This window comes from Bos grunniens, chromosome 6 (assembly GCF_055505025.1).
Source record: "Bos grunniens cultivar Pamir isolate PY7600 chromosome 6, Bosgru_T2T1.0, whole genome shotgun sequence".
NCBI lineage: Eukaryota > Metazoa > Chordata > Mammalia > Artiodactyla > Bovidae > Bos > Bos grunniens.
The window spans coordinates 20,945,232-20,958,824 of NC_141170.1; the positions used below are offsets into that span (position 1 = coordinate 20,945,232).

At 42.4% G+C, this 13,593-nt stretch overlaps 1 protein-coding gene across 4 annotated transcripts in view; it reads left to right on the forward strand.

Annotated features, from left to right (window-relative positions):
* Positions 1–13,593, forward strand: part of RASGEF1B (RasGEF domain family member 1B) — a 660,269-nt gene that overhangs the window by 149,469 nt on the left and 497,207 nt on the right. For all 4 annotated transcript variants that reach the window (XM_086405160.1, XM_086405157.1, XM_086405158.1 and 1 more), the window contains exon 2: positions 6,581–6,628. Coding sequence is in view for 3 of the 4 variants with exons in the window: in XM_086405157.1 (XP_086261283.1) it covers positions 6,581–6,628 (48 nt within the window). In the remaining variant the exon portion in view is untranslated. The remainder of the gene's footprint in view (positions 1–6,580; positions 6,629–13,593) is intronic.

The following is a 13,593-nucleotide window of genomic DNA, read 5'->3' on the forward strand; positions in this document are numbered from 1 at the left end:
ATTTCGATTATATCAGAGGTTAAACAGGCCTTTGTGTTATAGCCTATAAAATTACTTCTAAGGGGAAAATAAGCTCCAAGTCCTCAACACCTAACTAAAGAAAGAAATTTTTAGAAGGTCAGAAGTTTTTAAGTGGGGACTGAATGTATGGCATGATCTGTACCATGTAGGTGATACTTTATCAGGCCCAACCTCCATTCTGCCTAGATAAGACATTTACCAAGAGAGATTGAAGAACTCATCTAATGTCAAATTAAAATGTTATTTCTCTGGAACTGGATGGGCTTTTGTATTAGTCAGTGTTCTCCAGACAAACAGAACCAGTAGGAAATATGTATGTATATATTAAAAATTATATCTGTATATATAGATATATGTATCTACATATACACACGTACTTAATTCCTCAAGAGCAAGAGGAGATGAGCATCCCAGCTCAAGAAGATAGGGAATTTGCTTTTCCTTAGCCTTTGGGCCCATCTGAGGCTCCAGTGGGTAGGATGGTGCCCACTCATACTGATGAGAATGGATCTCGTTTCTTAGTCTGTTGAATCAAGTGCTAATAATCTCTTCCAGAAACATTCTCATAGACATACCCAGAAATGATGTTTTACCAGCTATCCGGGCATCCCTTGGCCCAGTCAAATTGACATAAAATTAACCATCACAGCTTTTTCTCCCTTTTATAAATGGAAGTCTTGTGCTTTGGGTCATATCTGCTATTATGACTTTGAGTTCAGTACAAAGGCCACATTCAAGGATGTTTATGGCATTTACGATAATACGGAAACCCAACCACATTTCTAAAAATATAAATAAACACAGATTTTTGTGCTTATGTTTCTAAACTGGAGAGGTTAAAGAGTTGTTGTAGATCTGCTTTTGGACTAGTTTGAATAATTTACCAACATTCAGCTTGTTTCAATTATCCTGGCCCACCCACTGGTGCAATCAAATTAAGAATTTTTACATCAGACATTTAAAAGAGAAAGGGAAAGAGGTTCATTTATTTGTATTCTTCAAAAAGAAAGAGAGAGGGAGAGGGATTTAACACCATTTTCCATATTTTCCGACTTCTCACCCCAAGTTACCACCATCCTTGGCAGGCAAGTGGTCCATGTATCTATTTGAATTTCCTTAGCTGCTTGTTAATGTGCACATTACTGGGAGCCACTCCAGACCTCCTGACCTGAAATTTCTGGAGTTGGATTTCAGCAAATTGCATAGTTAAGAGCCCCCTCAATGATCTTTGTGAACTCTAAAGTTTGAGAACCACTGGTCCAGACATTCTTCCTTAGGGTGTTTGTGGTTGACGAGGAATGTGAGGATAACGATAAAGGTCCCTTTTGATTCAGGACTTGGTTTTGCTGGACCTCCATTTTTGGATTCTGGACTTTCTTAGGGTAGATTTGTTCAGTTCAGTTCAGTCGCTCAGTCGTGTCCAACTCTTTGCGACCCTATGAATTGCAGCACGCCAGGCCTCCCTGTCCATCACTAACTCCGGGAGTTCACTCAGACTCATGTCCATCGAGTCAGTGATGCCATCCAGCCATCTCATCCTCTGTCGTCCCCTTCTCCTCCTGCCCCCAATCCCTCCCAGCATCAGAGTCTTTTCCAATGAGTCAACTCTTTGCATGAGGTGGCCAAAGTACTGGAGTTTCAGCTTTAGCATCATTCCTTCCAAAGAAATCCCAGGGCTGATCTCCTTCAGAATGGACTTGTGGATCTCCTTGCAGTCCAAGGGACTCTCAAGAGTCTTCTCCAACACCACAGTTCAAAAGCATCGATTCTTCAGTGCTCAGCCTTCTTCACAGTCCAACTCTCACATCCATACATGACCACAGGAAAAACCGTAGCCTTGACTAGACGAACCTTTGTTGGCAAAATAATGTCTCTGCTTTTCAATATGCTATCTAAGTTGGTCATACTTTCCTTCCAAGGAGTAAGCGTCTTTTAATTTCATGGCTGCAGTCACCATCTGCAGTGATTTTGGAGCCCCAAAAAATAAAGTCTGACACTGTTTCCACTGTTTCCCCATCTATTTCCCATGTAGTGATGGGACCGGATGCCATGATCTTCGTTTTCTGAATGTTGAGCTTTAAGCCAACTTTTTCACTCTCCTCTTTCACTTTCATCAAGAGGCTTTTGAGTTCCTCTTCACTTTCTGCCATAAGGGTGGTGTCATCTGAATGTCTGAGGTTATTGATATTTCTCCTGGCAATCTTGATTCCAGCTTGTGTTTCTTCCAGTCCAGCATTTCTCATGATGTACTCTGCATATAAGTTAAATAAGCAGGGTGATAATATACAGCCTTGATGTACTCCTTTTCCTATTTGGAACCAGTCTGTTGTTCCATGTCCAGTTCTAACTGTTGCTTCCTGACCTGCATGCAGATTTCTCAAGAGGCAGGTCAGGTGGTCTGGTATTCCCATCTCTTTCAGAATTTATTGTGATCCACACAGTCAAAGGCTTTGGCATAGTCAATAAAGCAGAAATAGATGTTTTTCTGGAACTCTCTTGCTTTTTTGATGATCCAGCGGATGTTGGCAATTTGATCTCTGGTTCCTCTGCCTCTTCTAAAACCAGCTTGAACATCAGGAAGTTCACGGTTCATGTATTGCTGAAGCCTGGCTTGGAGAATTTTGAGCATTACTAGCATGTGAGATGAGTGCAATTGTGCGGTAGTTTGAGCATTCTTTGGCATTGCCTTTCTTTGGGATTGGAATGAAAACTGACCTTTTCCAGTCCTGTGGTCACCGCTGAGTTTTCCAAATTTGCTGGCATATTGAGTGCAGCATTTTCACAGCATCATCTTTCAGGATTTGGAATAGTTCAACTGGAATTCCATCACCTCCACTAGCTTTGTTTGTAGTGATGCTTACTAAGGCCCACTTGACTTCACATTCCAGGATGTCTGGCTCTAGGTCAGTGATCACACCATCGTGATTATCTGGGTCATGAAGATGTTTTTTGTATAGTTCTTCTGTGTATTCTTGCCACCTCTTCTTAATATCTTCTGCTTCTGTTAGGTCCATACCATTTCTGTCCTTTATCGAGCCCATCTTTGCATGAAATGTTCCCTTGGTATCTCTAATTTTTTTGAAGAGATCTCTAGTCTTTCCCATTCTGTTGTTTTCCTCTATTTATTTGCATTGATCACTGAGGAAGGCTTTCTTCTCTCTTCTTGCTATTCTCTGGAATTCTGCTTTCAGATGCTTATATCTTTATTTTCTCCTTTGCTTTTTGCTCCTCTTCTTTTCACAGCTATTTGTAAGGCCTCCCCAGACAGCCATTTTGCTTTTTTGCATTTCTTTTCCATGGGGATGGTCTTGATCCCTGTCTCTTATACAATGTCCCGAACCTCATTCCATAGTTCATCAGGCACTCTATCTATCAGATCTAGGCCCTTAAGTCTATTTCTCACTTCCACTGTATAATCATAAGGGATTTGATTTAGGTCATACCTGAATGGTCTAGTGGTTTTCCCTACTTTCTTCCATTTAAGTCTGAATTTGGTAATAAGGAGTTCATGATCTGAGCCACAGTGAGCTCCCAGTCTTGTTTTTGTTGACTGTATAGAGCTTCTCCATCTTTGGCTGCAAAGAATAGAATCAATCTGATTTCGGTGTTGACCATCTGGTGATGTCCATGTGTAGAGTCTTCTCTTGTGTTGTTGGAAGAGGGTGTTTGCTATGACCAGTGCATTTTCTTGGAAAAACTCTATCAGTCTTTGCCCTGCTTCATTCCGTATTCCAAGGCCAAATTTGCCTGTTACTCCAGGTGTTTCTTGACTTTCCACTTTTGCATTCCAGTGCCCTATAATGAAAAGGACATCTTTTTTGAGTGTTAGTTGTTAGGGTCTATGTAATATCAGTTTGCTAGGGTTACCGAGCAAAATACCACAGACTGGGTGGTTTAGACAACTGAAATTTATTTTCTTACATCTCTGGAGGCTGGAAACCCAAGAACAAAGTGTCAGCAGAATTGGTTTCTCGTGAGATCTCTTTCTTTGGCTTACAGATGGTGTCTTCTTTGTCTTCACTTTGTTTATCCTCTATGCATGTGTGTTGTCTGTGTCTTAATCTCTTCCTCTTATAAGCGTGCCAGGCATATTGGGTTGTTTTTCACTGTTCAGTCGCTAAGTTGTGTCTGACTCCTTGCAACCCCGTGAACTGCCGCACTCCAGGCTCCTCTGTCCTTCACCATCTCCTGGAGTTTGCTTAAGCTCATGTCCATTGAGTCTGTGATGCCATCCAACCATCTCATCCTCCGTCGTCCCCTTCTCCTCCTGTCCTCTGTCTTTCCCAGCATCAGTGTCTTTTCCAGTGAGTCGGCTCTTCACATCAGGTGGGCAAAGTATTGGAGCTTCAGCTTCAGCATCATCCTTGATGAATATTCAGGGTTGGTTACCTTTAGGATTGACTGGTGTGATCTCCTGGCTGTCTTTGGACTTTACCTTCACCACCAGACACATCCACAGCTGAGTATCATTTCCACATTGGCCCAGCTTGCTTTCTGGAGCTATTTCTCTGCTCTTCCCTGGTAGCAGGTTGGTACCAGGCCCAACCTGGTAGGTTGGACACCTACCAACCTGGGGGGCTCCATCTTCCGGTGTCATATCTCTTTTCCCTTTTCATTCTGTTATTGGGTTAGACCTACTCATAGAACCTCGTTTTACCTTATATACCTCTTCATAGGACCTACCTCGAAATATGGTCACATTCTAAGGTGTTGGGAGTTAGGAATTCAGCATATTAATCCTGGGGGGAAACAATCCAGCTCATAACAGAAGGAAGTATACTCCTGATTGGCCTCTTGGTCTCTCTTCTAAGGCAGCAGGAAGGAGGTAGGGACAATGACCCCTTGCTCTTCATTGGTTTTGTTCCTGCTAAGTTCCATTTTTTTAAATGTCTAGTTACTTTGAGAGTCTAATTACCACTGGCTTAAGTGCTTTAAATGACCAAGAGTGGCAGTTCTCAAAGGAAATCTGAGAAGCCAAAACTCTTTCTTTGCTTCTTTTTTACTGAGTAACATCTGCACTGATTGTGCAAGAGCCATGGTAGCTGAAGCCATTGATACTTTAGCGTGGGTTAAGGCAGTAGCACCAAGCTGTACAGGTAGTCATTATAATTTCACCATTGTGCATCTGTATTGCAGGAAATAAAATACCAGTTTCACTTAAAAATACCCTTGATGAAGTAGGAAAAATTATTAGGTTGACTAAATTTCAACCTTTGAAATTTTAGTATCATCTTAGTATTTTATGTGACATAATGGGATGCGTGCATAAAGCATTTCTACTGCATATAAACATTCAGTGACTGTTTGGAAGAAAAGCACGTCTGTGATTGAATTGTGAGCCAAACTTGCCTCTGTTTTCATAAAACACCATTTTATCTTCAAAGGATAAGTGATAGGTGAACTATGCTTATTCAGACTCACGCAGCTGGCAGACATGTTCACAAAAATAAGTCAAGTGAGCCTGTCACTTAAAAGAAAAGCAACTGACAGGATTTGTTGCTCATAATAAAATTCAAAGCTTTCAAGTGAAAATTAGAATTTTGGAAAACTTGTATCCGTTACTGTGATCTCGATAGCTTACCAAGAGTTTATGATTTTTCTGGTGACGGTGTGTGTGTGTGTGTGTGTGTGTGTGTGTGTCTGTGTGCACTCAGTTGTGTCTGACTGTTTACAACCCCATAGACTGTAGCCCGCCATGCTCCTCTGTCCATGGGATTCTCCAGGAAGAATACTGGAGTGGGTTGCCATTTCCTACTCAAGGGGATCTTCCTGACCCAGGGATGTAACCCGAGTCTCATGTCTCATGCATTGGCAGGTGGGTTCTTTACCACTAATGCCACCTGAGAAGTCCAATGTATTCATTATCTGAATGCTAAATATAGTAAGCTTGGAAAATTCTCTACCAAAATATTCTTGATCAATGGTTGTTTTACCTTTCTAACTGCAAATAAGATTAGATAATCATGAACAAGCTGGAAAATTAAAAGAATTAATTTTTTTGAGAGCTTTGTTTCCATCTACTTAGAATTCATTGAAATTAGCAGAGATTAGAATCTGTCCTATTGAAATGCTCTTGGAAATCTTGCCATAAATGTCCCCTTCTCTTCATTCTGCCTCTGGTGTATCTTTTTCTAATATTTATAGAGCCTTTTTTTTTTCTCTTTTCTCCTTCATTTTTCCTTTCCTCCTCTTTTATTCATTTCCCCTCCTTTTGATTTGCCTTATTATACCTGGAAGTATTTCCTCACATGCTGCAGTTTTCAGTTTCTGCCGCGTCCTCTAGGAGAGATGCGGAGTTGGTACGTATGAGGCGGGCATTGACAAAGTGTGGGTGCATCTTTGCCGTCTCAGCTCCAGGACTTAAACAGTCTTCCATTCAATATGCGAAACTCCACACTGGAATCGTTGCTTGACTTCTATTCTTAGATTTTAGAGGCTGTGAAGAAAGGTCAGGGGAGAGGATTTTAACTGAAAATGTATACCTTCTAGAAGTGGCTTCAGAATCAGTTCTACCATTATATTGTGTTCTTTATAAATTTCGTTCTCTTTTTTCCTCTAGTCCACAAGTCACTCCCGAGTTGGCCTGAAAGCAAGCACCAAGCAAAAGGTATGTTTTGTCCTCTGCATTGTTCCTTTCAAAAACGATTATTTTGCTGAGCGCTTATATATATTTTTCCTGTAAAGAGTAACTTGATTTTGGAAGGCAGGGGTATACCCAGAAACAAAGTGTTTTTGATTTTCATTTACTTTGCCTCCATAATAGCAAAACTGAAAGTGGAGAGAGGTCCTTGAAATGAAATGGCATGAGAGGTAATCTAGATACCCAGTGACAGAAGCTCAGAATTTTCCATGGCTCACAAACAATTCTGAAGCAATTCTGAAAGCAAGGTCAGAAGGTACACTCCCAGGTTCAGCTCTTATATTTTCTTAGCCCTTCACAGTGAAGGAATTTGTTCCTGTCTCCATCCATATTTTTACTAAACTTCGTTCTCTCAGCATGTGCTATGCAGAATGACCCTCGCCTCTGACCTGTGTTGAATTGGCTAAATCATGAGCTCAGAGTCAGAAATAATTGGGTTCAGTTCCTGAGTCTGTCACTTTACTACTTATGTGACCTTGGACATATTTGTGTGAAGACGATTGTATCTCTTAACATAGTATATTTTAACAATAAAATGAGATAATATATGTGAAAATACTGATAACCCAGTGCCTAGCACAAAGTAGGTTCACCATGATTTTTTAAATTATACAATATATCATTGATGTTTTCAATGTACAAAACAATGGAAAATTTGAAATTCCAAAATTTTAATCCTTGAATGCACACACATTGTGTTTAAATTATGCTCACTGCCAGTGACACACAGGCCAGTGATGTAATAGGTGTATTAGGATTTGGAAAAGTTTGTGCTAAAAAATTATTCTTCTAGTGTAGACATTTGCACTGTTTGGATAACCTGCCAAACCTCTCAGGATAATGGATATCTTAGCTCAGAGGACCTTTCTTGATGTCAGTTGTTAGAGGAAAGAAACACCTGAGAGGTGTTTAAGCATATTAAAAGAGGTGACTTCCAGGAAAGCACCAAGGCCAGTGCCTGAGCAGATTGTAGCTTTATTTAGTAGAGAAACATCATGTTGACTGGAAAGAAGATGGGCAGACCTGGGCTCTAACCCAGGTTCAACACTTTCCAGAAAGTGATAGCTGACCTCGATATGGCCAGTCCTGTGCTCCAGATAGGTATGAGCACTTTACAAGGACCAATTCGTTTAATACGCTAGGTGGGTGTTCTTGTGTCCCTCAGGGTTGGTCAGGAGAGTAAATCACACCAATAATTTGAACAGAGAGAATTTGATGTGAAGAACTGTTAATCTGTTATAAAGTTGTCAACTAGGTAATGGAAAGAATGAAAAGAGAACTCTAAGGGCGTTGTCCCTCAACCTTTTTGACACTAGGGACTGGTTTCATGGAAGACAGTTTTTCTGTGGGTTGAGGTGAGGGGGATGGTTTCGGGATGATTTGAGGGCATTACATTCATTGTGTATGTTATGTACATATTATTATTACATTGTGATATATAAGGAAATAATTGTATAACTTGCCATAATGCACAATCAGTGGGAGACCCAAGCTTGTTTTCCTGTGACTCGATGGTCCCATCTGGGGGTGATGGGAGATAGTGACACCCGAGGTGCTCAGATCCTTCGCATGTGCAGTTCACAGATTCTCATTGGCTCACACTCCAATGAGAATCTAATGCCATCACTGTTCAGGTGGAAATGTGAGTGATGGAGACCAGGTGTAAATACACATGAGCTTCACTCACTTGCCTGCTGCTCACCTCCTGCTCTGCAGCCTGGCTCCTAACAGACCACAGAGCAGTACCAGTCCCTGGTCCAGGACTTGGGGACCCCTGCTTTAAGGTATAGGAAGCAGCTACCACCCCCAGGGCTGAGGGAACAAAGGAGAGAGTGGGGATTACTAATACTTCTCACGTGCTTAGAGGAAGGTCCACACAGAGCTGAAATGCAGGCCTCTGAGGAGAGGGTGCTGGCAGCAGGCTCTGAGGCTGATTCTACAAGAACCCTACAAACGGGTTTCAGTGGTTCCACAGTCAGGAGAAAAGGGTGAGTTCCTTCTTGCTCCTTCATCTCTGTAGCCTTTGCTAGCGCCCCCTACCGATAGAGCTAAAAAGAAACCAGCTGACTGAACAGGGATGTGTTCTGCAGAGTCCCACCTTAACATCATAAACTGGTTACAGAAAGATGCATTTGGCCATGAGAGACTGGCACACTTACTAGCTCCGTTTTGTAGATGAGGAAACTGAGACAAGTGTGTTACGCTGTGTTTCCTCAGGGCTATAGTCTGAATGTCTGCCTCCTCCCTCCAAATTGAAATCCTAGCCTCCAAAGGGGATGTTATTAGGAGGTGGGGCCTTTGGGAGGTGCTCAAGTCCCTGAGGGCGGGGCTCTCATGAGTGGAATTAATGCTTTTTAAAAAGAGACCCTTCTACCATGTAAAGACACAGTGGGAAGTCTGCAGCCCTCACCTGAGCACACTGGTACCCTGATCTCGGGCTTCCAGCCTCCAGAACTGTGAGAAAAAAACGTCTGCTGTTTAGAAGCCACCCAGTCTATGACATTTTGTTATAGCAGCTTGAATGGACTAAGACACCCATCTAGGAATTTAAACCTAGACAGCCTGGCTGCAAAGTGCATGCTTTTTAACCTCTTGAATAAGTGAGTCAACGCTTATTCTAAACATGGGTCAAAACACTTCTCTAAAGCTTACTTTTAAAATCTGTAAAGTGAGGATGACAATTTCTAACATGTAAAGTTAAATAAACTTTGAAAATGATGTGCCTGTCCTATTACCTGGCACATGGTCGATTCCTAACAATACCAGCTCTTACTATGTGTAGTATTTTTCTTGCTTCGAGTCTAAAGGACTATTCATTTGACCTCAATGAATTTGTATGTAGTTTTGAAAGTATTGCCTTTGCCTTGGTTGATCCCATCTCAAATGGGTTGTTTATCTCTCTTGCTCAGCACAGTTGGGTGTTTACATTGGGAAGTGAGCACCAGAGAGAATTTAGTGCTGGAGCTTGATCAGTGGAGGCTTTATTGATGATGTCCTTAAAATCAGAGTTTATCAGGGGCTGCATCAGAGCGCCGAGTTGGTCTTTCACTTTGAATTTTAAGTAATGGGGGAAATCACTGAATACATTCATTCATTCTTTAAAGCAACAATTATTTATTGGATGCTAAATTGCAGCAGATGCTGCGCTATGCATGGGTGCCGGGGACCAGCCCCGGCTGATCCAGGGTATTCGAAGCGGGGATGGCGTTGGCGACCTATTTATTTAAATATTTTATCAAAGATATAAAGAGTAATAGGATGAGGATAGCTCAGTAGGAAATTCAGTGGAGAAAAGAGGCTGAGTAGCTTGGTTTATGCGGGAGACCAATAAAACTTCAAGACAAGAAGTTTGCACCACTTACGTAGGCCGCAGGCATCCTTCCGTTCTCCCGAAGGAGAGGAGACACTGAGGCCTCCCCGGTCGGATCTTAGAAGCCCAGGCATAATTAGTAAGCATGGCGGGTTCCGCGCTCCAGATGGAGACTCAGCCAGAATTTGGGAGAGAGAGCGACATAGGGAGACCAAGTTTTAGTGAACAAGGCCCGCAGTTTATTTTCCAAAGTAGTTTTTATACCTTAAGTTGTGCATAGAGGATAATGGGGGAAGGGGTGGAATCATGCAGGGACAGCAGTTCCTGGTCCTAATCGAAGCCAGGCTTTCAAACTTATCATATGCAAAAGTTCAGGTGAATTACATCATCTTCTGGCCAGGAGGCCTGTTAACATTTTAAGAAACTTATCTTTCTCTAAAGGTGATTATTCCAAAGTCAGGCACCAGCCTCCAAAAAAGCAATGGACAAAGCTGCATTCCTATAGGGCAAAGGTGAGGTGGGCTCAATCAAGAAAAGAATTAACTCAAGGGTCCAAGGTTACAAACATTGAGCTACTACTTACCTTTCTATACACCCATTATATCAATCAATACACTGCCAAGGACACAGTAGGTAAGGAGTATGGAGACTTAGCAGCAAACATTGGCCCAATAAGTGAAAAACCCTTCACCAATACAATTTCTAATCAATCTTTTAACTACTCAAAGGAATCTGTGTTTAGACAGTTTAGAACATCTCCTGCCTCTCACAGTTGGGAGGCTCTGAACAATCACATGTGGTCGGAAAAACCTATTCAGGCAGGCTAGAGGATTTCCAAAGGAGTTTGTAGGTTAGACACTGTCACACCGAGGAATTATTAACTGGAGCTGTAAGCTAACTCTTTTTTCAGAGAGAGGTAGTGGGGGACAGCCCCCCGTAAAGTCAGAGGTGTAGGTGAAAGCACAAAGCATAAAGTAGGCAGACTCTGGTTTTGGGGGTAGATGCTCGAGAATTTCCAGGGAGACTCCTGAGGCTTAATCCCGCCTTTGCGTATGCCAAGCCTCCTTCCTCATGACCTTTGCCATGGGCGGAGCTCGCTCCCTGCACATGGGGGTGTTAGAAACAGATGGATGGACCCTGATCTGAAGATTGTTTCTTCCAGTCCAGTGGGGGTTGTGGTGTAAAAACTCAACAGCTCATTTTCCCTCACTCCTCCAGGTGTGCATGTATGTACGTATGTTTTTTTTTTTAAACATAGATTTAAAGCCATTGGGCTTCTCTGGTGCCCCAGATGGTAAAGAATCTGCCTGCAATGTGGGAGACCCAGGTTCAATCCCTGGGTTGGAAAGATCCCCTGGAGAAGGGAATGTCTACCCACTCCAGTATTCTTGCCTGGAGAATCCCATGGACAGAGGAGCCTGGCAGGCTTCAGTCCATAGGGTCAGACACGACTGAGTGACTAAGTACTTAATGCTGTCATGTGGGGAAAATCTCTATTGGACCTACTATGGAGTTAACCAGTATCTAAAGGAGATTGTATAGGGGTAGACGTGTGAGGGGAAAGCCTGTCCTGAAGGATGGGATCACTCATTAACCAGGGAAGAGGCAAGTCTCAGACTAGACTCAGGGAATGAGTGGGCAGGCTGGGAGGCAGCAGCCCTGGGGAGCTCTGGGATTCCTGGTGGTGGATCACAAGATGTTATGTGCAGGGGGATGAGAGTTTATAGCTCTGATGTGCATACTGTGATACTCTAAGGGCCTCTAGAGTGTTCTATAGAGTGGAAAAGAGAGTCTGGGAGCAGCAGGGCCTTGTTGTGTTGTTGTTTAGTCACTCAGTCTTGTCTGACTCTTTGAGACCCCATGGACTATAGCACACGAGTCTCCTCTCTCCTTCACCATCTCCCAGGGCTTGCTCAAACTCATGTCCGTTGAGTCAGTGATGCTATCCAACCATCTCATCCTCTGTCTTCTCCTTCTCCTCCTGCCTTCAATCTTGCCCAGCATCAGGGTTTTTTGCAGTGAATCAGCTCTTCGAGTTAGGTGGCCAAAGTATTGGAGCTTCAGCTGCAACATCAGTCCTTCCAGTGAATATTCAGGGTTGATTTCCTTTAGGATTGACTGGTTTGATCTGGCAACCCACTGCAGTATTCTTGCCTGGAAAACCCCATGGACAGTGTGAAAAGGCAGGGCTTTAGAGTCTTGGAAGTAGCCGACTGGTGGGATCAGGATCCTCTGCTGTACAAATCAGGCTGTTTTTATCCTTTATTTCCCCTCTATGTTTTCTTTTTGCTTCAAAGTGGCAACCCACTCCAGTGTTCTTGCCTGGAGAATCCCAGGGACGGGGGAGCCTGGTGGGCTGCCGTCTGTGGGGTTGCACAGAGTCGGACACGACTGAAGTGACTTAGCAGCAGCAGCAATATCTTAGGGATATCTTGGTATCCCTAAGAGAACTAAGGGCAGAGCTTTATCTGTGTTCTTTGGCCAGAACTTGAAGGGAAAGCTGGCCTTGGAGACTAGCATGGTAGTTTTGTCACTCAGGATGCTCACGAGAGAACCCCAAGATTGAAGCCTTGTATTTAAGGTCGTACTACGTCTTGTTGCTCTTTCTAGAAATTCTGGTGAGAACTAAGGAGGTTAGTTTATATTGAGATATATTTTGTAGGACATGGGAATATCCAAACCTCTTGTTGACCCCCTCAGCTCAAGAGAATTTATTTTAGAGGAAAATAAATATATAGAGGGAATAGCCAGGGAGATGAATATTCTGTCACCCCAATGTAGAACCTCAGTGAGCTATGCTGGAATAAATAGAAGACTCTTTTGTCTCCTTCCCACAAGACTTTCTGCTCCCCCAGTATATTTTCAAGATTATTAACAGTATTAATGGTAAAAATAAGATGTAATCAGTGTTCTGGTTGCCTTGCAAACATTCAGTGGTAGCACTGTTTTCCTTCGATTTTAATCAAAAAGAAAATTGAATTGCCAGAGCCTACTGTTAACAGTGTGTTTTAAATATTCTCAGTCTCCAGCCCAAACATTTCTATGACATTCGGTGATCTCGAGTTTACTATATCCTGGATTTTATCAAAGCCATCTTTTCAGATCTTAAAAATAAATTCACAGTAAGTTACATTTGAATTATATGGCTTAAAGTATAATCTCTCCTAAGGGTATTTGCATTTTAATAGATGACAGAGCTAATGAAATCGAGTCGAAGGGGTGGAATTTCTGGCATTAGCAAACAGGGAACAATTTTTAGTTGGTAGAAAGATCTTATCCTTGTTCCTAGAATTATATTGTTTACATATAAGATTGATTCAGAAGGAAACATTAACTGGTTAGATGACCTAGGTCACAGATGTTTATAGTTGGTAGGGAGTCAGTATTCCAGTTGGGAGCACAGAGGCCGGGTGGGGCTTGTCTGTTCAGCCCATGATTCTCTCTTCCTTCCACATCATCCCCTACCAACTCCCTTCTTTTTAAAATTAATTAATTAGTTCATTTGGCTGCACCAGATCTTAGCTGCAGCACTGTGGATCTTAGATCTTTAGTTCTGGCATGTAGAATCTAGTTCCCTGACCAGGGATTGAACCCAGGCACCCTGCTTTGGGAGCACAGACCA